This window comes from Osmerus eperlanus, chromosome 18 (assembly GCF_963692335.1).
Source record: "Osmerus eperlanus chromosome 18, fOsmEpe2.1, whole genome shotgun sequence".
NCBI classification, from domain to species: domain Eukaryota; kingdom Metazoa; phylum Chordata; class Actinopteri; order Osmeriformes; family Osmeridae; genus Osmerus; species Osmerus eperlanus.
This window is the reverse complement of record NC_085035.1, coordinates 499,454-526,399: the sequence shown is the minus strand read 5'-3', so window position 1 is coordinate 526,399 and position 26,946 is coordinate 499,454. Positions and strand designations below refer to the sequence as shown.

Sequence of the window (26,946 nt, the reverse complement as noted above, 5' to 3'; positions counted from 1 at the left end):
GTAGGTGGCGGGTGGGGGTGTAAGGCTGAAGGAGAGACTTGATGTAGTCAGGTGCAGTGCCGTTCATCGCTCGGAAGGTCAGTACCAGGGTCTTGAATCTGATACGGGCTGTGATGGGAAGCCAGTGGAGGGAGATGAGGAGCGGGGTAACATGGGAGTGTCTGGGTAGATTGAAGACCAGGTGGGCTGCCGTGTTTTGAATCCTCTGGAGAGAGCTGAAAAGATATATGCCAAAAGAAGATGTGTATTCCTGTATTTCTGCCTGTGTTTGAGGGACACACTGAGCACGTTGACCCGAGCAGGGAGCAGAAAGCTGGAGTTGCTCCTTGATGTCATCTGGCAGGTGGGCGAAGCGTTGGTGCAGAGAGCTGCTTGTGAACCAGCAGACAGCAAGGTGACGACAGTCTGGGAGACCTGGAGACACCTCAACGCTTCAGGGAGGGGCTTAACCCTTGTGCTGCCTTCGGGTCACATGACCCAAAGGTTCATAACGAACCATCGTTGTGTTAACCCAATTTTACCCAATACAAAAACAAATAAAAATAATTTTCTTTTAACCTTCGCAATGTGGGGGGTCTGAGACAGCCCAACGGTTAAAACAAAATGCTTCACTTTGTTTTTGTATGCGGTAAAGTTGTCGCAATACAACGGTGGGTCACAATGACTGATGGGTCAGAATGACCCGAAGATAACACAAGGGTTAAACTGCCCCCCTTCGCTCTCTCTTTTACTCTCCCCTCCCTCCCTCGCTGGACTGCTGTAATGTTCGTGGCTGGGGTGATGGATGTTTGGTGTCAGGCTGTGTTCATTATGATGCAGACCATCTATTCCTCTCAGCAGGACAGACGCCCAGCTCTCCGGAAGTGCCGGAGGTAAGAGATTCAGGAGAGGAGAGACTCATCTGATCACACGGAATCTTTTAGGTGTGAGTTGATACTGAACAGACCAATCAATCATTGATGAAGATACTTTAAGGTTCTCATTTAGAAGGCGCAAGCATACACACAACACATGCAACACACACATACTTAGCTTTTATTTTTTATGAGCACACACAAGCTAATATGAGTAGACTAAAACGAATGAATGAATGATTTAGTCCCACATGATTCATTTACAATTTGAAGTTTAACACCTTTAATCTTCGTGAATGAATTGCCTCAGTATTTACACGTGTAGTAAGCATCTAAAGGGCTGTTTCTTGTGATGAGCGTTCAGAACAGTTTCATGTTTATCGCAGGAACATTAAGGGGTGGAAGAGGATGCTCTACATTTGATTCCATTAACTGACACTTTGATCAAAAGCAACATTCTATTGCATGTAGAACATGCTGCAGAGATCAGTCATGGACTCTCCAACCCTGAACCAGAAGTGGATTGGTTTCATTTAATTGAGAAATTGATTTTGGGATCACTTAACTTTTAGTTCAATCTCTCATAACATATAATATATGCTGGTGCGATAACAAGGTTATGGTTATATCATAAACTTCTAAGGATGTGACTATCATTGAAACGGGGCGCCATTCACTTCTACGATGTAAGATGTCGAGTGATAAATTATTGTGACCTCTACTCATTATGACATCATTTGTGGAAAAACAAGTAATCTCTCCATTATGTAACAGAGCAACAACCGTACCGATGTCACCGTTCACCGTACCTGGAGACGAGCACAGCTCGCTGAGCAGAGACGTGGAGGAACGCGCTCTGTGATGCGTCCTAACAATGCGCGAGAGTAACAATGCAACTGCAACAAAGCAGCGCGAGGACAATGAGAGTAACCGTGACAGCTGACGGTGAGACTGTAAACTGGCGCCTCTAGCGTCGCATCGAGGTCTGTATCAAACATACACTGACTGCTGTAATCCTTTACTTTGATCACGTGAGGACTCAACTTGGCAGAATGAGGGAAAGCTAGTCTCGAGCCGGCCGCCATTACAATGCTGTGCGTGGTGGGCTGGCGGATAGTGCGCGAGGCTGCTAGCGGCTTCTCGCGCAAGCACTCAATACACACACAGTGCGCGCCGCTCATATCCATACACACACGCTCACTTAAGAATGTTACAGTAAAGACACCGACTCATAAACAATGCCTGGAAAGCATGCTTCCGAATTCCTTGTCTACATATCATCGACGTTCTAATTCATGATTTGGATATCATAAATCTAGCTGCAACCAGGGAAAACGTTTTTAATTTTTCATGATGGTTCTAAAGGGAGATAACGAGATTGGACTCATCTGACCAGCGTGCCACATTTATTTTTAATAACGTTAGACACTGTCATCATAGGCGGGTCGCTATGGCGTTACTCCGTTAGAACGTGATCGTAGCTATTATTGTTTCAAGCTAAACAAATCTTTGGGTCGCGGGCTAACCAAGAAGAGGACGTTTCGTAATGATATGAAACAGAGAGGAAGGAAGGATGTTTTTTTTAAAACCTCTGTCTACTGGATCACGCTGCCGTTTTCCTGGTGGTGGACCGAGAATACTTTTTTCGTTTGAAGAACATAAACCGTTTATTGGCACATTTAATTAGCTCATCGGTTGAAGACCGTGGACACTGTTTTGTCAGGGGAATGAACCAAAGAGCAGGGTTTTATTGATAGCGTGGCTGGTTAACCGTCTGATGTTATAAAGCAACAAGGATTACACGTTCCCGTCCGCGGTTGCCTGTTGTGTGGGGCAGACTACGTTGTGAGGGAACCGCTGCTGGTAAGACAGAAAGCTATTAATAGCTCGTGCAATTCGCGAAAACTATCACAACTGGTGCATGGGCTCGTGGAGCTGACGGAATCCAAGCGGATATTTTTTTCATGCAATGTGTCTACCATTACCTTCTCGATCGCATTGTTCGATTTTACATGCAAGAACGGCGTAATACGCAAACTACCATGTTCTCCAGAAGTTGTTGGACTACACAAAGATTTTGATGGATTTTTGCTGTTTTAGAGGAGATAATATCTCTACTTCACATGGAGACAAACTGTAGAGTTGTTTAAACGTTGAAATAGTGGGAAGACTGGCTTGGACACGAATCGACGTTTCTCCCTGCATGGATGAAATAAAGGATACGTTTTTACATGCCCTCCGCGTTTGACAATGATCAGGTTCGGATCCCCTGACCTGGATAGAAACGATATTATCATTCGCGAATCCTCCTGGATGTACAAAAACAAACCGTCAGTTGGACTACCAGTCAGATGTCTTATTAATATGTTTTGCAACGCTCTTTGAATACGCCCTTTCGCCACTCTGGATATTTAGACCGTTTGTGATCATTTTGGACCACTTGTGCGGTTAGCTGTTGATAGCGAGACTATCCCCTCCCGTTCCTCCAGCGGCTTGGCATACTTGTAAAGGAACCGATTTGCCGCCCCTGCTCGGTTTTGATACCGATCTCGGATTTCGACATGCCCTGCACTGACGACCCCATTGGCGGACGATTATGACTACAGCAACGAATTGGGTGGCAAACGGGGCAAGCCTTGAAGACTGCCACTCCAACATCTTCTCTCTGGTACAGTATAAACAATAAGCCGTGCACATACAGACGCATGAAAGAGGCGTGAGCGACTAGTCGTAAGATCGTGGATCGGTGTCCTCGGTACAAAGGTGAACCAATTGTAGGTGCCGTTATTAACCAATCATTAACGCGAGCCAGCGGTGCGAGAAGCCATGGGTGTTTTAACAGTGATAACAGCATGTCTCGGAAGATGTACACAACAACAGTCATTAAACACGGTAGAATCAGTGCTTCTAAACGTATGCTACTCTGTAGAATGGAATTGAACGCAATTTAACTTAGGTTCTAATATAAATATAAATGTTATTATAACATTTCAAACAACCTTAATCGTGCTTAAGTAAGTCGTTGTTTTACATGCTGTAGCCTAACTGGATTTAGGAATCATGTGTAGACAAAACTTGCCAATTTCTTTTAATAATCTACCCCACTTGCACTAATACTCGAACCGTCAGATCTAGTCTGACCTGTTTATGAATAGAACATGTCATGGTAGCTTTTGTAGAGTATTTCTGAGGCGGAGTGACAGAAAGAACTCAAGAGGCACTTGCTACTGATCCTGAAATCATCCAATGATTACACAGTGCCTCCACAACTATCTTCACAGTAGTGTGTGAGGGTGTGTGTGTGTGTGTGTGTGGGGGGGGCATGTCTCTAGGAGATGCTGAGGGGTTTCCCAGCAGCTTCACTAAACACATCAGCCCTCTGCGCTCTTATGAGGATGAGGATGATGATGATGTGGGGGTCTGGGAGCAGGGAGGAGGAGAGCGTTGTCTTGGACGGGAGGCTCGCTCCTGATCTGCTGGCACTCTGCAGGCTGCTGGGAGTAGAACTGTCCTACACCGCCCCCCGAGGCTTCCTGCAGGGGGCGGTGTAGAGGGGATGCAGCACAACACAGGGCTGCGGGGGGTGGTGTAGAGGGGATGCAGCACAACACAGGGCTGCGGGGGGTGGTGTAGAGGGGATGCAGCACAACACAGGGCTGCGGGGGGTGGTGTAGAGGGGATGCAGCACAACACAGGGCTGCGGGGGGTGGTGTAGAGGGGATGCAGCACAACACAGGGCTGCGGGGGGTGGTGTAGAGGGGATGCAGCACAACACAGGGCTGCGGGGGGCGGTGTAGAGGGGATGCAGCACAACACAGGGCTGCGGGGGGTGGTGTAGAGGGGATGCAGCACAACACAGGGCTGCAGGGGGTGGTGTAGAGGGGATGCACCACAACACAGGGCTGCGGGGGGTGGTGTAGAGGGGATGCACCACAACACAGGGCTGCGGGGGGTGGTGTAGAGGGGATGCAGCACAACACAGGGCTGCGGGGGGTGGTGTAGAGGGGATGCAGCACAACACAGGGCTGCGGGGGGCCGGTGGAGGGGATACAACACAGGGCTACGGGGGGCCGGGTGGAGGGGATACAACACAGGGCTACGGGGGGCCGGGTGGAGGGGATACAACACAGGGCTACGGGGGGCCGGGTGGAGGGGATACAACACAGGGCTACGGGGGGCCGTGTTGGGGGGGCCTGTCTGTCTGCATCGGCACCAGGCACGGGTGGTGTTTCTGCAGTTACAGAGCAGACACAGGTGGTGTTTCTGCAGTTACAGAGCAGACACAGGTGGTGTTTCTGCACCAGGCACAGGTGGTGTTTCTGCAGTTACAGAGCAGACACAGGTGGTGTTTCTGCACCAGGCACAGGTGGTGTTTCTGCAGTTACAGAGCAGACACAGGTGGTGTTTTTGCACCAGGCACAGGTGGTGTTTCTGCAGTTACAGAGCAGACACAGGTGGTGTTTCGGCACCAGGCATGGGTGGTGTTTCTGCAGTTACAGAGCAGACACAGGTGGTGTTTCTGCAGTTACAGAGCAGACACAGGTGGTGTTTCTGCACCAGACACAGGAGGTGTTTCTGCAGAGTCTCTCTGACAGGATGTTCCATCAGGCTTGCACGCTCACACCCCTCACACCTCCAGCCAGCACACATCCAGTTTTGGTGTAGCTCAGTGGTTCGAGTGTTTGATTGCAAATCTAGAGATTGCAGGTTCAATCCCCCCCCCACACACACACAGTGCGGCTGGGGTTGGTCACCTTGACAACCATTAGCGGGATAGTCAGAGGATGATCAGTGAGAGAGAGGAGGGGGAGGGAGAGAGAGCGAGGGTTCCTCAGGTGAAAAGGTACTATATAGTTAGTTTGCTCTAAGGGTCATGTTGTTGACAGGCAGACTGCACCAGCAGGAAAACACATGGAATTGCAGGGAATACAGTAGAGTAAAACTATTTTCCATCCAGGATGGTTGTAGAACCGACCGCATGTTTCCCAGGATCCTGTTGATACCAAGCAACGTTACTGTAGCATGCTTCAAAGCAAGAGGTGTGTGTTTACCGGAGTATAAAAACAGCTCCAGTCACCAGAGGAGGTGTGTGTGTGTGTTGCCCTCACGGTCATGGCAGCAAGGCGTGCACTCTCAGAAGACGCTTCTCTGGGAGCTGGTTTGTCTGAATTCCAGAGCTCTTCATCCTGGATGTCAGAACCAGCGTTGGGCATCGTTACCATGGCAGTAAACACCCAGGAGGATGGCCGTGCAGGGCTCAGAAACGTACCTGTCTGGCTTCCTGTTTACATTGTAGTGTGCAAGTTTTTAATGAAAATAATCCAGATGACTGTTGTGGACAGCTATAATGATAAATCAGTCTGGCTCACACACCTGATCTGTGGATTAACTAGCGAGGATAATGGAGAAAGAAGTTGAGACGACTTGTTTGTTTGAGACGGAAGAATGTTTATATTCTACAGCCAGATGAAAACAGTGAGAGAGAGAGGAAGGAGACAGGGAGGAAGGAGACAGGGAGGAAGGAGACAGGGAGGAAGGAGACAGGGAGGAAGGAGACAGGGAGGAAGGAGACAGGGAGGAAGGAGAGAAGGAGGGATGCAAGTGGAGCAGGAAAATCTGTTTTCGTTTTAGGAAAGTATTATGTGTGATGTGCATTTCCTGAGTGGTAGCCTCGGCCCATTTGAGAGAGAGAGAGAGAGGGAGAGGGGAGAGAGAGAGAGAGAGAGAGAGAGAGGGGGAGAGGGAGAGGGAGAGGGAGAGGGAGAGGGAGAGAGAGTTGTTCTCTGGTCTGGACAGGTCTCTGTACTGACTCATGATAGAGTCACTGCTGAAATATGAAACTCAGGGATACAGCAGCATGACGCAGGCAGCTCCAGTACACACACACACACACTCAAACAGACACACACACACACACACTCACGCTTCCACGCACACACATACACACACACACACTCTCACACTCACTCACACACACACACTCTCTCACGCTTACACACACACACATTCACACACACTGTCACACACACACATTCATTCATTTATCATGTGTTCCCAGGGATCAAACACATGCTTTCCTACAGACATGCACACATCCATGATCTTATAAAACACACATACCAGCTAAGCCTTTTATCCTCTTATCTGTACTGACACATCAGGATAACACACACTCTCACTCACACACACACAGTCTCACACACACACACCGGGTCCCTGTGCTTGAACAAACACAGGTTGGATTATTCTGCCGCTGTAATTAAAGCCCAGGCCAGGCCCTCCAGACCGGGCCCTCGGGGGGGCGGCAGTAATGAAGAGCGTTCAAGAGGAGGTGTGAGATGATGGGCTTAGAGGAGCTTGTTAAGTCACTCTGCACTCTCTCACACACACACGCACACACACACACCTGGGGGGCATAGGTGTTACTACAGACACCTGTAAGGGATGGAAGGATAAATGGATGGGTTGAGATGTCTCCCCCGCTAACGCTAGCACCTAGTATGTAGCGCTAGTCCCATCTGCAGACAGTGTGTGGTGCTATCGCTAGCCCCTGGCTAAAGCTAGTGCTAATCTACCTTGGACACTGTGTGGGGTCCCTGTCAACGCAACAGGGCCCCACCCTGAAGGAACACACACTCCCACACACACTTAGACACACACACACCTAGACACACTCCTAGACACACACACAAGCCTCCCGACACACACACACACACCTAGACACACACCTCCCCACACACACTTAGACACACACCTCCCCACACACACATCTAGACACATAAATCTTAGTGTGGCCATGGATCTTGTCTGGGTGGGCGATCTGTCTAAGCCCTGACACACAGCTGAAGGACTGCTGAAAGATGGGGGGGGGGGGGGGGAGCAGGTTGTGTGTGTGTGAGGGGGGTGGTGTGCGGGGGTGAAGGGGTGTGTGAGGGGGGGAGGGTGTGTGAGGGTGTGTGAGGGTGTTAGGAGCAGGGCTGTCAGGGCTGTCTGATGAAGGGAACACACCTTGGCTGTGTTTGAGGTAGGAGGATGTGTTGTGGTGGGAGCTGGCTGGTGTGTGTGTGTGTGTGTGTGTGGGGGAGCTGGGCGTGTGTGTGTGTGTGTTTGGTATCTGCTAACAGGGACACCAGCAGGACCAAGAATAGCTCACAGCTGGCTCTGCAGGGCTCACATACCTCTCTCCATCTCTCTCCATCTCTCTCTCTCCATCTCTCTCCATCTCTCTCTCTCCATCTCTCTCTCTCCCCCTCTCTCTTCATCTCTCTCACACACACACAGTCCTGCTGGTGTTTCTGTTAGCAGGAAGACAGCCTGCAGAGAGGAGGTAGCCTGATACCTCACACACACACAAACACACTGAATACACACACACAAGGACACACTGAATACACACACACACTGTACTGTGTGTGTGTGTGTGTGTGTGTGTGTGAGGTAGCAGGCTGCCTCCTCTCTGACAGGGATAAGTTCTCTTCCCTCCAGGTAAAAAGCAGATCTGCTCTGTCTTGGTCGTCGCTCGCTGTTTGCAGACTTCTCTGTGAAAGTGGCTCTGCTGGATTTGTTCCACAGTCTCCTGTGTTCATCTGCTCTTCCTCTTCCAGCCCACCTCTTCCAAAGCTCGGAGTCAGACAGGCCTGACTCTGGTTAAAGAGGAGGATGGCAAGGGGGGACCGGAGGAGGGAGGCAGGGGGGGCCGGAGGAGGGAGGCAGGGGGGGACCGGAGGAGAGAGGCAGGGGGGGCCGGAGGAGGGAGGCAGGGGGGGACCGGAGGAGGGAGGCAGGGGGGGCCGGAGGAGGGAGGCAGGGGGCGGAGGCTGGGGTGGTCTGGTCCAGGTGGTGTTGGTGTATGTAGGTGTGTCATCAACATAATTGACTCAGCATCCTTGATAAGGACAGTTTCTCTTAAAGCAGATGTGTGTCAGCTGTGAGCTGGTTGGTGTCGTCTCCTCCCCCCACAGATCTGTCAATATGAGACTACTGAACAGATATTCAGCTGCAACAGCTCCAGTCAGGCAACACGTTAAAGCAGTGATCCGTGGTGAGTGCAGTAATGCAGTGCTAACGTGGTGAATCAGAGAGTGCAGTAATGCAGTGCTCCGTGGTGAATCAGACAGTGCAGTAATGCAGTGCTCCAGTGCTCCGTGGTGAATCCTAATGATCTCACGTTCGTGTTTTCCGCTGAAAGATGATCTCAGAAGAGGCCCCGGGTCTCCTGATGAGACTTGACGCTGTGCGTCCAGATTGTTGATTGGTAAACCATTGATTTTCGCCGCGCCTCCACAAAGCTCACTCTCATCTTGAATTAGGAGACATCCGGCCTTTTCAGATGCTAATGAAAATATGTACCGCTCAATCTCAGCCCTGGGATGGTGCACACACACACACACTCACATACAAATGCAGACACACTGATGGGGTTTCCAGTATGATATGGAGACCCATTGATGTCAGTCTAGTTGAAAATGCTTAATCAGGTTGGCTGGAGAGAGGAGACAGGAGGTGAGCCAGTGAGGTCTGGATAGCACAAGCTGATTAAGGTTGTGTTCACAGCATGTTCATGAGACGAGCGAGGCGGTCCATCTCTTCTCCTGCTTCTCAGCGTTCCTTCATCTTGGTGGGCTGGATCTGGGACTGGATCAGGGCTGGATCTGGGGCTGGGACAGGGCTGGATCTGGGGCTGGATCTGGGGCTGGGACAGGGTTGGATCTGGGGCTGGATTCTCCTGGACTGATTCTCCTGCTGTAGTGTTGTTAGTCAGTTAAAGCTACAGTAAGTAACGTTAATATCACCCCTGGTCTTGTCTGAACACCTGCACTCTCCTCCAGCTTGACTTGGATTGACAGTGGTTTCACAAAATAAGCCAAGGTCTGCTTCGCCAAAGGTAATTGGCTGGAACAGAAAGCCTGGAACAGGATTGGCTGGAAAGCAGCGGGCTGGTCCAAATATATCAATTGACGTTCCACTGGCACTTAAGCTGTGTTGCTAAACAGCTTTCAGAAGGCCTTGTCAACTTGTTAAACATCAACATTCAAAGGGGGAGCATTTTTCATAATTTTTTACCTACTATACCCCTGAATGCAAAACATTAAGAGTTTAGATACATTTGGGAGGGATCGAAATCTACGTTGAGGTCGGGTCTGGTCGCGAGCACTCGTAGAGGAGCTGGTGTCGTACCAGCAGAAGGATTCTGTCCCCTCTGGAGGGACTCCTGTCTTCTGCTGGGAGCTCTGGAGAGCCAGGAGCGAGGATGACCACTCTGGAGGATAAACTAGGAAGAAGAGAGAGACACAGATAGAAAAGACACAGAGAGAGACAGAGAGAGAGAGAGAGAGACAGAGAGAGAGACAGAGAGAGAGAGAGAGAGACAGAGAGAGAGACAGAGAGAGACAGAGAGAGACAGAGAGAGACAGAGAGAGACACAGAGAGAGACACACAGAGAGAGAGACAGAGAGAGAGAGAGACACAGAGAGAGAGACACACAGAGAGAGACAGAGAGAGAGACAGAGAGAGAGAGACACAGAGAGAGAGACACAGAGAGAGAGACACACAGAGACACACAGAGAGAGAGACACAGAGAGGGAGACACAGAGAGGGAGACACAGAGAGGGAGACAGAGAGAGAGAGACAGAGAGACGCACAGAGAGAGAGACGCACAGAGAGAGAGACGCACAGAGAGAGACGCACAGAGAGAGAGAGGCACAGAGAGAGAGACGCACAGAGAGAGACACACAGAGAGAGACACACAGAGACACAGAGAGAGAGACGCACAGAGAGAGACACACAGAGAGAGACACACACAGAGAAAAGGAGAAATAGAAACATCCCTCTGTAATTAAGAGTCGACAGAAAACACCCCAATACGGCTCAAAGTGGAATCTTTCCTCCGTAACCCTGGAGACTGAAAATTGAATAAGTTGCCAAATTCTTACAGATGTTGTATGTTGCCTAGCAACTGTTTTTGTCTTGCTGGTGTGTTTGTGTGTTTTCCTGGTGTGTGTGTTCTATGTCTGCCCTGTACTGAAGCTGCAGTGTAGACGTGTGTGTGTGTGTGTGTATCAGTGTGTGTGTGTGTGTAGCACGTGTGTGTGTAGCAGGGTTATTCACCTGATGGTTAATAATTCATCTTCAGAAGGTCTGTTCTCTCCCATGTTAACCAGAGACACCAGTCACCTGACCTCAGGTCTGTGTCTCCATTGGCCAGAGCGTCTAGTCAGCCATGTCCATCACCTGGATCACTGCCAATGCCACGGCCACCATGCCTTCGCCATGTCCCGCCCCCACAGGAGGGGACAGGGCTTGGTTGTGGCTCTGCGTGGCGTGAGCTGCTGCTGATTGGCAGGTCCATGTGTCACTCATCCCCAGGGAGACCAGCAACCTGCCCCCCTGAGCTCCTGCAGCAGCCTGGTCACATGACCCCCAGCCTGGTCACATGACCCCCAGCCTGGTCACATGACTCTCCTCCCCTCTTGTTCTCCCTCGTCTCAGAGACTGGCAGCTTGGCAGCTTGTCAAGTCTTGAGACAGCAGAGTTGTTGAAAGTGCCAGTGTGACAGAATAAGTGTTTTAACTGCAGCTATGATCGCTGAAGCTGCTGATACAAGCTGTCTCTCCAGGGCCTGAAGTCCTCTGACTGACTGACTGGAGTGCTGTTACGTCACTTCCTAGAGTCTGTGTCTGTCTCCTCTGACTGGCTGGAGTGGTGCTACCTCACTTCCTGGAGTCTGCTGACTGACTGGAGTGGTGCTACCTCACTTCCTGGAGTCTGTGTCTGTCTCCTCTGACTGGCTGGAGTGGTGCTAACTCACTTCCTGGAGTCTGTGTCTGTCTTTCTCGCTTTCTCTCTGTCTCTCTTTCTCTGTCTCTCTCTGCCTCTCCCTTCCTTATCGCTCCCGCTCTCTCTCCTCTCCCTCTCTCTCTCCCTCTATCTCTTCCAACAATATCGACAGGCTGTGATGGAAAGTAGACCCGTCTCTCACTTAAAAAACTGAACTGAATCCATTTAAGACTGTTTAAAAGAGACACCGATTGTTATCCTAGAGAGAGAAAGAGAGAGAGAGAGAGAGGGAGGTTTGTTAAGAAGCTCAAACTTTTCCTGAAACAGAGGTTAACATCCTAACAGGAAAGATTGCATCATCGTGTTCTTCTGCCCGCGCTCGGTGAGTCCCACAGGGTTCCTGAAAACAGCAGCGTTGTTCCTGGTTCTTATTAGAGTGGACTGTGTTCTGGAGGGCCGCTGTGTGTTCAGGAACAAGAGGGTGTTCAGTGTTCACGTTGTTTTCATCATGCCAGGGGAGGAAGCTGGCAGCACAGCCGTGTGACCCCGTGTGATGTCACGCATGACCTGTTTTGTCAATACACACCTCCTCTGATCCTGAGGGAGGAGAGAGGAGAGAGGGAGGGAGAGGGGGGCAAGAGGCAGAGAAAGAGAGAGGGAGGGAGGGAGTGGAGTGTGTGAGAGAGAGGGAGAGTGTAAGGTTGAGGGACTGAAGGTGTGTTGGTCTAAAAGACCAATAGTCTCCTCCACCTCCCTGATCTGTTAGCCCCAAACCCCAGCCTCTAACCCCAGCCCCAAACCCCAGCCTCTAACCCCAGCCCCAAACCCCAGCCCCAAACCCCAGCCCTAACCCCAGACACTAACCCCAGCCACTAACCCCAGCCCTAACCCCAGCCACTAACCCCAGCCCTAACCCCAGCCTCTAACCCCAGCCACTAACCCTAGCCTCACCTGCAGATGTCCAGCAGGCCTCACCTGCTGCAGGTTCCTGTAGAGGTGCTGTCAGTGTGTGTGTTCTCTCTCCCCAGACACATAGTCTTCTTCTGCTTCAGCTGCATCCTTGACCTCGTCTATATTTAGCTCACATTATCAGCGTGCCAATGTTTACATCTCAGATTACAGTTTCTCTGTCATCATGCTATTACCCTGGGCTTCAGTAGAGGTAGTTATACTGCCTGTGCACACACGCACTCATACTGTACACACACACACTTACACAACCACGCACACACACATTTTAGGGGAGTTTTTCTGCAAGGTGCCCCTCTCAGCTGTTTGCTCCAGTTTGGAGACCTCCTCTCCTCCTCCCCCTGCTCCTCCTCTCCTCCTCCTCCTGCTCCTCCTCTCCTCCTCCTCCTGCTGCAGAGGAGGGGTGATTTCCCTTAGGTTGGTGAGGGTGGCAGTGTGCCAGGCCGTCACAGCTGAGTGAACTCAGGAGAGCCTCCCTTCATCCTGCCAGCTGTGCCTGTCCAGCACTCCTCCCCCTCCTCCTGCTCCTCCTCCTGATCCATCAGCCTTACACTCGCATCACATGACCAAGAGATGGTCACACGACCAGGTTACTTCCCAGGCTGTGTCTGCTGTCCTTGGAGTGTCTGCCCTCCTCTCTGCTCGCTGATGGACAAGCCCCCCCCCCCTCGACATAAACGCTTAATTCCATCACATAAAACAGAGAAGATATCACAGGCTCTGAACCTGACACGGTCTGTCTCTGTCTGTCTCTCCCTCTCTCTCCCTCTGTCTCTCTCTCCCTCTGTCTCTCCCTCTCTCTCTTTCCATCTTCTCATTTCAGTTTAATAGTGTTTTATTGGCATGAAATAAATAAACGATCACCAAGCCAAAGCTACATAAAGACTAAACCAAACAGGAATTACAACACGAAAAAAATGCACATTACACAAATAATAAATATAACCCTCATCTCCCCCCCCCTCCCAGGCTGAGTTGACCGGGATCAAATGGCGGTGCTACAGTTTCCATGGCGGCGGTGAGCACGGCCCCGTGATCTCGGCGCCGGCGCAGGACGAGCCGGTCCTGCACAGCTTCATGCGCTGCGTCCAGAAGCACCTGCTGTGTGTGTGGCGACGCAGGATCAAGCCCGACCGCAAGGAACTCTGGATCTTCTGGTGGGGGGAGGAGCCTAACCTGGCCGACATCATCCACCACGAGCTGGAGGGTGAGTGGAGGGAGGGGGGGGGGAGGGAGGGGGGGGAGGGGGGGGAGGGAGGGGGGGAGGGTGGTATACCCTCCATGCATCCTTCTGTCTCTGTCTGTCTGTAGATGCAGTGCATCATCAATAACAGCTACACACACACACACACACACTGCTGTTGTGTCTTTGATGTTGGGAGCTGTTGGGTTGTGGAGTGATGAAGTGCTTCGGAAAGGAACCCAGTGTTTGACAATCCTAAAGCGTGTGTTTCTTCTGTGTGTGTGTGTGTTTATTCTGTGTGTGTGTTACCCTGAGATGTCTCCACCTGAAAGGCTGCCACTGTCAGCACTATCGCCTCTATTTTTAGAAGTATTTGCATTATCTGGTTGCACGCGTGCTGAGGCTTCAGCTCACTGACTCAACCTGGAGGAGGGGGGAGGGAGGGAAGGTGAGTAGAGGTGAGAAGGACGAGAGAAGAGGAGAAGGCAGGAGAGGTGAGGTGGAGAGGAGAGTTTGATGGTCAGGTAAGTGTAGAGGAGATGATGGAGAGATTGATTGAGTTTTTCTCTCTGGAAACTGGAAAGTTCTGGATGAGAAGATACTAGACGAAGCTGTTATCTGTCAGTCAGCATCAGTTCTTTACATAATAAATATAACAGATAGACGCTCTGGGCTGTTGGGGAGATTTGACTCCCCAACAACACTCAAGACTTCCGTCCTGGTGATGGGGCCTGAACTTCAACCTTTGACCCTTGGGTGGTGTCTCCTCACCTCGTGAGACAGACATCAACATGACCTATGACCTGACTGTTGACTTCCTGGTCCCGTCTCCATGGTGATGATCACAGGCTTTAGTGAGTGTGATGAAGACGGTGTGTTTAAGATGAAGCTACAGAGATGTCACAACCTCCCTCCTCCTCTCTTCTCTCTCCTCCTCTCCCTCTCCCCTCCTCTCTCCTCCTCTCCCCCTCCCCTCCTCTCCCCCTCCCCTCCTCTCTCTTCTCTTCTCCTCCCCTCTTCTCTCCTCTCCTCTCTCCTCTCTCTTCTATCCTAACCCTTATCTGTGTTGTCATTGGCTCAATGTCGAACCACTGGAGTGTTCAAACCCCATGCTGATGCAGGTGGGGCTGCCTGGCATCTCCTGGGTCCTAGAGTCGGCTGAACTCCTTACATTCTCACCAGATGAATGTTCAGGAATGATGTTGTTAGAACTCTGCCTTTGAGGATGTTTTGTAAGAGAAGCAGGAAGCAGGAGTCTGGATCCTGGTTAGGGCTATTGTGGGATTGGTAAACCTACAGTAAGACAGTTGGGTGGTTCTGGGTGGTTCTGGGTGGTTCTGGGTGGTGCTGGGTGGTGTTGGGTGGTGTTGGGTGGTGTTGGGTGGTGTTGGGTGGTGCTGGGTGGTGTTGGGTGGTGCTGGGTGGTGTTGGGTGGTGCTTGGTGCTGGGTGGTGTTGGGTGGTGTTGGGTGGTGCTGGGTGGTGCTGGGTGGTGTTGGGTGGTGCTGGGTGGTGTTGGGTGGTGCTGGGTGGTGTTGGGTGGTGTTGGGTGGTGCTGGGTGGTGTTGGGTGGTGCTGGGTGGTGTTGGGTGGTGCTGGGTGGTGTTGGGTGGTGTTGGGTGGTGCTGGGTGGTGTTGGGTGGTGTTGGGTGGTGTTGGGTGGTGCTGGGTGGTGCTGGGTGGTGTTGGGTGGTGCTGGGTGGTGCTGGGTGGTGCTGGGTGGTGTTGGGTGGTGCTGGGTGGTGTTGGGTGGTGTTGCTGATGGGGTTAGTGGGGTAGTGCAGATGCAGATACTCCAGATGTCCTCTTTCTCCTTCCCTCCCTCCCTCCCTCCCTCCCTCCGTACCTCATCATTCTGACATGTTTCCCCTCCTCCCCTCCCTCTCTCTCCCTCCTTCCCTCTCTTTCACTCTCTCCCTCCCCCTCCTCCCCTCCCTCTCCCTCCTTCCCTCTCTTTCACTCTCTCCCTCCCCCTCCTCCTCCCTCCAGTCTGTGGTTCAGCCATTGTTTCAGTTCCCTCTCTGCCATACATCACACTCTACAGCCTCCCAGTGAATCAATGACTGAACGACACAACAGAGGAAGAAAGCCTGGGCTCGCCCTCGTTCTTCCCTCTCTCTCTCCTCATCCTTCTCTCTTCATCCTTCTCTCCTCATCCTTCCCTCATCCTTCTCTCCTCATCCTTCTCTTCATCCTTCCCTCCTCATCCTTCCCTCATCCTTCTCTCCTCAACCTTCTCTCCTCATCCTTCTCTCATCATCCTTCTCTCATCCTTCTCTCCTCATCCTTCTCTTCATCCTTCCCTCCTCATCCTTCCCTCATCCTTCTCTCCTCATCCTTCTCTCCTCATCCTTCTATCCTCATCCTTCTATCCTCATCCTTCTCTCCTCATCCTTCCCTCATCCTTCCCTCCTCATCCTTCTCTCCTCATCCTTCCCTCCTCATCCTTCCCTCCTCATCCTTCCCTCATCCTTCTCTCTTCATCCTTCTCTCCTCATCCTTCCCTCATCCTTCTCTCCTCATCCTTCTCTTCATCCTTCCCTCCTCATCCTTCTCTCCTCATCCTTCTCTCCTCATCCTTCCCTCCTCATCCTTCTATCCTCATCCTTCCCTCATCCTTCTCTCCTCATGCTTCCCTCATCCTTCCCTCTTCATCCTTCCCTCCTCATCCTTCTCTCCTCATCCTTCCCTCTTCATCCTTCCCTCTTCATCCTTCCCTCTTCATCCTTCCCTCCTCATCCTTCCCTCATCCTTCTCTCCTCATCCTTATCTCCTCATCCTTCCCTCCTCATCCTTCTCTCCTCATCCTTCCCCCCTCATCCTTCCCTCATCCTTCCCCCCTCATCCTTCCCTCCTCATCCTTCTCTCCTCATCCTTCTCTCCTCATCCTTCCCTCATCCTTCTCTCCTTATCCTTCCCCCCTCATCCTTCTCTCCTCATCCTTCCCCCCTCATCCTTCTCTCCTCATCCTTCCCCCTCATCCTTCCCTCCTCATTCTTCCCTCAGCCTTCTCTCCTCATCCTTCTCTCCTCATCCTTCCCTCATCCTTCCCTACTCATCCTTCTCTCATCCTTCCCTCCTCATCCTTCTCTCCCTCCTTTTCCCTCCATGTGTTCCCTCCATGTGTCTTGTGGTTGTTTGAAGCAGTAGTGTGCTGTGGGGTTGATAGTGACAGACAGTCAGTCTGACCTGGGGCCTGTAGGGGCTGTTCTGTGACCCTGCCTCTGCATGCAGGACAGTATATCTAGGTAGAGTTTTATCAAATGTTATGTATATATTGTTTCAAGTTTTTTTCACTAGGATAGGCTCATTCAGATTTTAAATGGTGTTTTTCAATAGAGTCGAGGCCAAGATAGGAAAACATAAAGAACTGTAGAATAGCTTGGCCATACACAGACACATTTAATAAACAGTTCCGGTTGTAGAATCAGGATCAATGTTTCTCATCAAAGTTCCTCCGGTTTGAGCCACATGCAGGAGTCTGTGCAGTGTGTGAAGCGCTCAGAGCAGAGGTGTGGCAGGGAGGTGCTTGTGTCTGGTGTGAGTCTCTCCCAGAGCACAGAGAACTCTTCAACAAGGACCAGCGTGTCTGGTGTGAGTCTCTCCCAGAGCACAGAGAACTCTTCAACAAGGACCAGCGTGTCTGGTGTGAGTCTCTCCCAGAGCACAGAGAACTCTTCAACAAGGACCAGCGTGTCTGTGAGCAGGCAGGAAATCCGCAGTTTTGGACCTGATAACACGTGTGGGAGGGGGATTTCAATGCAGTGTTTTGTTTCCTGGTGATGTAGTGTTTTGTTTCCTAGTTGGAGAGTGTTTTGGGGATATCAGGATCAGTGACATGGTCCAGGTAGATGGGCAGGAGCCCTGCATGTTCCATCAGAGGATCTAGAAAAGCACAGGAGACCATCAAGAGTCAAGGGACGGTCTATGCAACAATAACCACATCCCAGCTCCCAGCACAGAGATGTGCTGGTCGTTATGGCAGACAGATAGAGGACTGTGTGGATGGATCAGTGTTAGCTTGTTTTAAAAGCCGCAGACCTCGAACATGGCTGTGTTTTTACAAGACGTTTCAAATATTTTGTTTTTGCGCTCACAATAAAAGTCATAAATGTGGCAACAGCAATGAGGCCTTGCACGGAACCATGAGCCTTATTAAAACAACCCCCCCCACACACACACCCTCTATACACACACACACACACACCCACCCACACCCACACACTGACTCTGGACTCTCTCTCTCCTCCATGCTGTTACTGTAGTCTTTGCAGTCTGGCTAGCAGCGCTGCCTCCTTTAATCTGATTTAATAAACATCTCCCCCGACGAAGCCGGCTCTCGCCTGTCTCCACCCCCTACCCCCCCAAACCCTCCCCCGCGCCTCTGTCCCACACCTCTTCCAGCCCCCTCCTCCTCTTCCTCCTCTTCCTCCTCTCCCCCTTCTCCTCCTCCCTCTCCTCCTCCTCTCCAGAGAGGGAGAACAGAAGTATGAAGAAAAGCAGTCATGTTTATTTATGTGTAACTGTGTGAAGAGGAACACCGTGACTTGAACCTCCTCCTCTCCTTAGCTGCATGGGCGTAGTCACTGACCCCCTGACCCCTCTGTGTGTGTGTGTGTGTGTGTGTGTGTGTGTGTGGAAGGTAGAGCAGGAGACAGATCCCAGCTGTACAGAAGGGGGTGTGTACATTTTCCCTCAAGCTTTCGGTTCAGAAAGAAAAGCCACCAACTGAAAGAATGAGGGCTTTGTGTGTGTGTGTGTGTGTGTGTGTGAGCGAGAAACAGCCAGAGAGACTGTGTGAATAGGGGGGCACATGAGGGAAAGAGGGGAGGAGAGATGAGAGGTGGAGCCAACTGCGAAAGGGAGGGAGCCACAGAGAGAGAGAAGGGGAGAGAGAGAGACTACATAGTAAGGATAGAGAGAGAAGCAGAGAGAGAATGTGGGAGAGAGGGAGAGAGAGTGAAGCAGAGAGAGAGACTACATAGTAAACATACTCAGTGAAGCATGATTACCAGTGTCAGGAGTCTGTGATCGAGGTCTGTGTTTACAGTTCAAGCTGTTCTCACTGTGCCCGCTGTCCTGAAAAGAGGGAGAGAGGGAGGGAGGGGGAGAGAGAGAGGGATGGAGGGGGAGAGAGAGGTAGGGAGGGAGAGCGAGAGGGAGGGAGGGGGAGAGAGAGGGAGGGAGGGGGAGAGAGAGGTAGGGAGGGTTAGTGTTAGCTATTCTATGCTACTCTGAGAGAAAGTGTGGTTAGCTACTCTGTGAAAGACTGTGATCTCTAAGCGTCCAGTGGTGTAAATGATACAGTTTGTAATGATTGTATTCATGTGTAAATGCCTGTAGTGCTGTGAGGGGCAGCCTGAAGGCTGGCTAGCTGTAGTGCTGTGAGGGGCAGCCTGAAGGCTGGCTAGCTGTAGTGCTGTGAGGGGCAGCCTGAAGGCTGGCTAGCTGTAGTGCTGTGAGGGGCAGCCTGTACACCTGCAGTGCTTGTACACCTGCTGCTGGTTTCTCGGCTTCTGAAGGACATCAGTCTCTCTGGCCTTGACACGCTAGTCTGAAGGACGTCAGGCACTCTGGCCTCGACACGCTGGTCTGAAGGACGTCAGGCACTCTGGCCTCGACACGCTGGTCTGAAGGAAGTCAGGCACTCTGGCCTCGACACGCTGGTCTGAAGGACGTCAGGCACTCTGGCCTCGACACGCTGGTCTGAAGGAAGTCAGGCACTCTGGCCTCGACACGCTGGTCTGAAGGACGTCAGGCACTCTGGCCTCGACACGCTGGTCTGAAGGACGTGAAGGGGACACATGGTTAATAGTGGTTACTGCATAAAGGAGCTTCTTTCTGTGTATGTCACTGTGAGTGGGTCCTAGCATGTGTGTATGTCACTGTGAGTGGGTCTTAGCATGTGTGTATGTTCAGGAGAGCATGAAGCACCTAATGCTGGTGTAGCAGGGGACCTGTGCTATCTGTTGGCCTCTGGCTGACCTGTGTGTGTGTGTGTGTTTCCAGGTGGCTGTGTTCCTGGCCATCTCTCCTCTCTTGTGGGAATACACTTCCTGGCAAGAACCCTCACACTCAATCTCTCTCTCCCTCTTTCCATCTCTGTCCTCCTCTCTCTGTCCTCCCTCTCTCCCCCTGTCATTTTAGGGGGTGCCCTCCTCTCTCTCCCCCTAGTGGACAGTGGTGGGATCAGCAGAGTTCCTCCGGGAGCACCCTGGGGGACACCTCTAGTAACGATCTAAAGGGCCCACTGCAGCAGTCGTGCCGGCGCGGTGTGGAAGCGCAGCTTTAGCCCTGCGTCGCTTGCAGCTTATCGAAGGGTTTTCCTCTCGTGTACAGATGCTGGGAATCAGGACTAGTGTTGTGCCATGATTTTTTAATTGGGTGTGCTCAAGCCTTCGGCGAGAGCACAACCTTTGTTCTCTCACATATATATTATTATTATTATTTTTATTTCTTTTTGCCCCCCTAAAACTCAGTCAATATTTGGCCTACATAGACAACGTAGGTGTCAAAAGTTTCGTCTTGGTAGCGATTGAGTTGCTTGTATTGGGATTTACGTTCCGTTGCACGGTTTAAGTAGAAATGACGTTTTTGTGTCGAAAAGTGAAGCTAACGGTGGCTAACTTGCTAACCACAGTCAATGACGCTACTTACGTCACTAACGTCACGAAAACTCGCGTGACTACCTCTAGCAGAATATTAGTTTAGCAGCTCGTTAACTTCTGGGAGATAGCTAGGCTAACTATAGCTTTACTGCAAGGCAGCTGCAGAAACCCCACAAGCAAAGAGGCCAGGTGATAACTATTTACTAATTTTACTTTGTGATATGACACACAATTGTGATGTGTAATGTACAATATAAGCTGATATTATTAAGGAAGTACATCTACTTTCGGAAACAGTAGTCTACTATGTCACTGAAGTATTAGCATCATGACATTAGCCTGTGTTGCCCGGGCAACACATACTACAGTGGTCTATGATGCATCTGTTTTCAATCGTTAAAATAAACATTCCTCACAAATACATTTTCGTTGTAGGATTTATTATGACATTACATTACAAGTAAACGATTTGTGGGTGAAATTATAATTACCTGTGGTTTCAAACCAGTGTTGCTCACTGCAACGCTGTAGCCTACCCGAGACACTACAAAAACATCTACACAGCTGTACAGTAGGAAGTCAAACGGCGACAGAACATGTTCGGCACTCCCCTTACTTAAACCAAAAGTCTATCTAACTACTAACCTTAACTTCATTGCCACAGCCTAAACTTTGTCAATCTGTTCATGAAAATAATTAATTTCAGCCTAAACCGTACAACGGAACGTTAAATCCAATTCAACCAACGCAATCGCTACCAAGACGAACGAACACAGGAGTAGTCTAGTACTGTACCGTAGTAGTACAATTTACCGGGGCAGCTTCTCCACACAGGGCTATATCGCACTTGGCGTTGTTACTGACAATGATCGCTACCACTGAGCTTTTTATGAAAGCGATTTTCCACTAAATAAATGGCAAGCTTATTTACGTTTTTGGGGGCATATTTTCAGTTAGCAGATGGTACTGTTTGAATCGCGATTCCATCTTCTACTGCCGGTAACGTCGTAGAATAATCTTCAAAGGGGGTTCTTTATTCATGAATGAATGCAATATGAGTAGACTAAATTCCTTAAAATATCACGAGAAGGGAAAAACTTAAAAGGATGTTTAAGTCATAGAGATTAGGTCCATTTTTACACCGCTCTGCCAAATGTATTCGTTTTGATTCAACGATGAGGCTGCCTCTTGCAGGGGAAATGAGAAGACATCTATTTCATTCTACACTTCACTCGTATTTTCAGTTGTAAATGAGCAGCAAAAAAAAAAGCTTTTAAATCTATGTAATCTTTATAAATAATAAGTATGCATTTTTATATAAAATATACAGAAATATCAGTTGTAAAAATGTCATTCAAAAACGGACCCCTGTGCAACCGACGCAAGCAAGCACACCCTACAATTTCCCCAGAAATTGTACCCTCTCTAGTTGTTTACTTTTTCTTCCAACGCCACTTGTTTTGACATTTTAATCTGAATATGAATTTAATGTAAAGTACTTGTACTGCTTATGCAAGCATGCACTCCAATATAAATATTCATCTTTCTTTTTCAATTTGCATAGTGATTGCACGGTTGTAATATTTATATGTTTTTAATGTTGCATACGGACAGCAAACCTGCAGGTTTACAAGTCTGTAGGGATGCAAACATGACAGGGTGGTTTTATCCAGAGCAGTTTGGGCCTGTAAGAAGTCTGTGCTTATGATGCTGCCAGGGCCAGAATCTGCTGCTAGGAGACAGGGAGTCCAGGTGTGAGTCTCTCCTGCTGCTAGGAGACAGGGAGTCCAGGTCTGAGTCTCTCCTGCTTCTAGGAGACAGGGAGTCCAGGTGTGAGTCTCTCCTGCTGCTAGGAGACAGGGAGTCCAGGTGTGAGTCTCTCCTGCTGCTAGGAGACAGGGAGTCCAGGTGTGAGTCTCTCCTGCTGCTAGGAGACAGGGAGACCAGGTGTGAGTCTGTCCTGCTGCTAGGAGACAGGGAGACCAGGTGGGAGTCTCTCCTGCTGCTAGGAGACAGGGAGACCAGGTGTGAGTCTGTCCTGCTGCTAGGAGACAGGGAGACCAGGTGTGAGTCTGTCCTGCTGCTAGGAGACAGGGAGACCAGGTGTGAGTCTTTCCTGCTGCTAGGAGACAGTGAGACCAGGTGTGAGTCTGTCCTGCTGCTAGGAGACAGGGAGACCAGGTGTGAGTCTGTCCTGCTGCTAGGAGACAGGGAGACCAGGTGTGAGTCTCTCCTGCTGCTAGGAGACAGGGAGACCAGGTGTGAGTCTGTCCTGCTGCTAGGAGACAGGGAGACCAGGTGTGAGTCTTTCCTGCTGCTAGGAGACAGTGAGTCCAGGTGTGAGTCTCTACTGCTGCTAGGAGACAGGGAGACCAGGTGTGAGTCTGTCCTGCTGACTCCAGACCAGCTCTACTCACAGATGTGGAGGATGAAGGGCAGCTGAAGAGAGACTCCTGACTGTAACACTTTGAGATCTGAGGAGCCGTGGTTCAGGAAGACAGCCGGCTGGCCGTGTCTTCCTCCTCCTCACACAGCCCCTCTGAGGGAGGTGGAGAGAGCAGGATGGACCTCCACAGCCTCTCTGAGGGAGGTGGAGAGAGCAGGATGGACCTCCACAGATCCTCTGAGGGAGGTGGAGAGAGCAGGATGGACCTCCACAGCCTCTCTGAGGGAGGTGGAGAGAGCAGGATGGACCTCCACAGATCCTCTGAGGGAGGTGGAGAGAGCAGGATGGACCTCCACAGATCCTCTGAGGGAGGTGGAGAGAGCAGGATGGACCTCCACAGCCTCTCTGAGGGAGGTGGAGAGAGCAGGATGGACCTCCACAGATCCTCTGAGGTGGTGTTTGCGGGGGACGGGTTGTTTCCATCCTTATTCTTTAAGTATAACTTATTTTAGAGTTCTCTTCCCCTGGAACAGATTTCATGTTCCAAATGAGGGGGGCTGTCGCTGTCTTGGTGTGTGGGGTTGCATCAAATTCCCCTTTTTTGCTCTGTTAAATTGCTGCACCAGTCCACACTTGACCGGTGGGGATCTCATTCTATTATGACTGTAACTGTTAGCTGCTCCTGGCATTCTCTAATCCCTGCTCTCCTCTCTCTGTCCCCCCCCCACACACATCCCTTGTGGTGTGTGAGTTGTCAGCACCTGCCTGGTCGTCGGTCAGCCAACGCTGGACCTGGTCGCGAGTCTCCCGGTCCTGTCCTACATCTATAAAGTTGAATAATGGATTTTGGTGTTTTAAAAACCCATCGACACTGTATGACTATGTTTAGCCTGTGTTCTGCTCCTCTCTCCCACCAACCGTCTCTGGAGGAGGGGATCCCTCTCTGAATTGCTCCTCCCAAGGTTTCTTCCATTATTTTCTCCTGTTGAGAGTTTTTTGGGAGTTTTTCCTTGTCTTCCTTGAGGGTTTAGGTTGGTTGAGGGGCAGTTCTATGGGCATATGTGAAGCCCTCTGTGACATGCTTGCGTGTAAAAAGGGCTATACAAATACATTTGATTTGATTTGATTTGGTTTGCTGTCAGACCGGGGGGGGGGGGGGGCTAGTTTGTGCGATAGACTAATGCGATAGACTAATGCAATAGGCTAATGCGATAGACTAATGCGTCCTGCAGAGAAGGGAGACTAGCGTTGATCACGGTTTGGAATGAAAGGGACAAAACAGGACAGAGTAACATGGCGGATATCGCTATTTTTTATTTTTTTTACGACGTAGTTAAGGCGGCAGGCGTGTGTTGCTTAGGCGGCCGCCTTAACTGCAAAGTGCTGCGGGAAACCCTGCTGACCCCTGACCCTTGACCCTGCTTAACCCCTCCACCTGCAGCCACTAGCTGTGACTGCTGAAGAGATCCTGCCTCTGTGCTGCGCTCTGGGTAACTCCTGTCAGCCATGAGAGATGATGGGGGAGTTCATTGTGATCTAGATCTGCTGATGTTGGTGTTTAATGTGTTTGTTTACTTAATTATGTTCACTTATTTACTATTGATTTATTTATTGGAAAACATTGTAACACTCCCAGCAGCCAGTACTGCAGGAAACTGGGTCACTCTGGGGTGTGTGCGTGTAACATGTGTGTGTGTAACGTGTGTGTGTGTGTAACGTGTGTGTGGGTGTGTGTAACGTGTGTGTGTGTGTGTGCGTGCTGAGCTGGGACCGAGGAGATAAGTGAATGTCAAATGATGTAAACATGTCTCTCTCTCTCCCCCCCCCCCTCTCTCTCTCTCTCTCTCTCTCTCTCTCTCTCTCTCTCTCTCTCTCTCTCTCTCTCTCTCTCTCTCTCTCTCTCTGTCTCTCTCTCTGTCTCTCTTTCTCTCTCTCTTTATCTCTCTGTCTCTCTCTCTCTCTCTCTCTCTCTCTCTCTCTCTTTCTCTCTCTCTGTCTCTCTTTATCTGTCTCTCTCTCTCTCTCTCTCTGTCTCTCTCTCTGTCTTTCTCTCTGTCTCTCTCTCTTTATCTCTGTCTCTCTCTCTCTCTTTCTCTCTCTCTTTATCTCTCTCTGTCTCTCTCTGTCTCTCTCTCTGTCTCTGTGTCTCTCTGTCTCTCTGTCTCTGTGTCTCTCTGTCTCTGTGTCTCTCTGTCTCTTCTCTGTCTCTCTCTCTCCCTCCTCCCTCACCACCACAGCTAGCAGCATGTCTTAGTCACACTGATGAGAAATGTAATTCAGACCTGTGTGTGTGTGTAGTGTAGAGGCTGTGTGACCCCAGAGTGTAGAGGCTGTGTGACCCCAGAGTGTAGAGGCTGTGTGACCCCAGAGTGTAGAGGCTGTGTGACCCCAGAGTGTAGAGGCTGTGTGACCCCAGAGTGTAGAGGCTGTGTGACCCCAGAGTGTAGAGGCTGTGTGACCCCAGAGTGTAGAGGCTGTGTGACCCCAGAGTGTAGAGGCTGTGTGACCCCAGAGTGTAGAGGCTGTGTGACCCCAGAGTGTAGAGGCTGTGTGACCCCAGAGCGTAGAGGCTGTGTGACCCCAGAGTGTAGAGGCTGTGTGACCCCAGAGTGTAGAGGCTGTGTGACCCCAGAGTGTAGAGGCTGTGTGACCCCAGAGTGTAGAGGCTGTGCCCTGTGACCCCAGAGTGTAGAGGCTGTGCCCTGTGACCCCAGAGTGTAGAGGCTGTGCCCTGTGACCCCAGAGTGTAGAGGCTGTGTGACCCCAGAGTGTAGAGGCTGTGTGACCCCAGAGTGTAGAGGCTGTGGCCTCCTCCTCTCCTCCCAGTCCCCCTCCTCCCTCCCCTTCTCGTGTGACTCATCTACACAACTATGTAAGAGCACCGACTCACTTTCCTAATTCACTCCAGATTTTCTCTTTTTCTCCCTCTTCTCTGCTCTCCTCACCAACTCCTCCTCCATGTTCCTCCCCCTTCCTGTGTCTACTGGGCTTGCTGTGAGTGTGAGTGTGCGTCTGAGTGAGTGTGTGTGTGTGCGTCTGAGTGAGTGTGTGTGTGTGTGTGTGTATAGATCAGGGCATTTATACCCACCCTATTTGTCTGCAGGCTTCAAAGGCTTGGGGTTGGAGGGAGGGAGGGAGGCAGGGGGAGCTGAGGTATTTCCATGTGTTGTGAAATGTCTGAGGGCCCAGTCTACCAGAGGAGCAGCCAGCTGAGTAGTGACAGCAGAGAGACGTAGCCCCCTCTTCCTCCTCCTCCTCCTCTCCTTCACTCTTCCTCCTCCTCCTCTCCTTCACTCTTCCTCCTCCTCTTCCTCCTCTCCTTCACTCTTCCTCCTCCTCCTCCTCCTCTCCTTCACTCTTCCTCCTCCTCCTCTCCTCCACTCTTCCTCCTCCTCCTCCTCCTCTCCTTCACTCTTCCTCCTCCTCCTCTCCTTCACTCTTCCTCCTCCTCCTCTCCTTCACTCTTCCTCCTCCTCTCCACCTCTTCTACTCCTCCCCTTCTAGTTATTTGGGAACAGCCTGTGAGTTTCTACAATGGAGCTATAAAAGTGAAGGACTGGGTTCTGAGGGACTTAGATTGATACGTGTGCTGGTTTGCCTGCGTTCTCACTGCTGGGTCGCAACAACACGGAGAGGCTCTCCCGACCTGTGTCCCCAACCCTGCCCTCAGAGACCTGTGTCCCCAACCCTGCCCTCAGAGACCTGTGTCCCCAACCCTGCCCTCAGAGACCTGTGTCCCCAACCCTGCCCTCAAGGAGACCTGTGTCCCCAACCCTGCCCTCAGAGACCTGTGTCCCCAACCCTGCCCTCAGAGACCTGTGTCCCCAACCCTGCCCTCAGAGGACCTGTGTCCCCAACCCTGCCCTCAGAGACCTGTGTCCCCAACCCTGCCCTCAAGGAGACCTGTGTCCCCAACCCTGCCCTCAGAGACCTGTGTCCCCAACCCTGCCCTCAGAGACCTGTGTCCCCAACCCTGCCCTCAGAGACCTGTGTCCCCAACCCTGCCCTCAGAGACCTGTGTCCCCAACCCTGCCCTCAAGGAGACCTGTGTCCCCAACCCTGCCCTCAGAGACCTGTGTCCCCAACCCTGCCCTCAAGGAGACCTGTGTCCCCAACCCTGCCCTCAGAGACCTGTGTCCCCAACCCTGCCCTCAAGGAGACCTGTGTCCCC

General features: G+C 51.0%; 1 protein-coding gene across 1 annotated transcript in view; it reads left to right on the top strand.

Moving 5' to 3' along the window:
• Nucleotides 1-2,028: 2,028 nt before the first annotated feature.
• Nucleotides 2,029-26,946, top strand: part of LOC134039042 (mediator of RNA polymerase II transcription subunit 13-like) — a 45,577-nt gene continuing 20,659 nt past the window's right edge. The window contains exons 1-2 of the mRNA XM_062484793.1: nucleotides 2,029-3,522; nucleotides 13,569-13,806. Coding sequence (XP_062340777.1) covers nucleotides 3,451-3,522; nucleotides 13,569-13,806 — 310 coding nt within the window. The 5' untranslated portion in view covers nucleotides 2,029-3,450. The remainder of the gene's footprint in view (nucleotides 3,523-13,568; nucleotides 13,807-26,946) is intronic.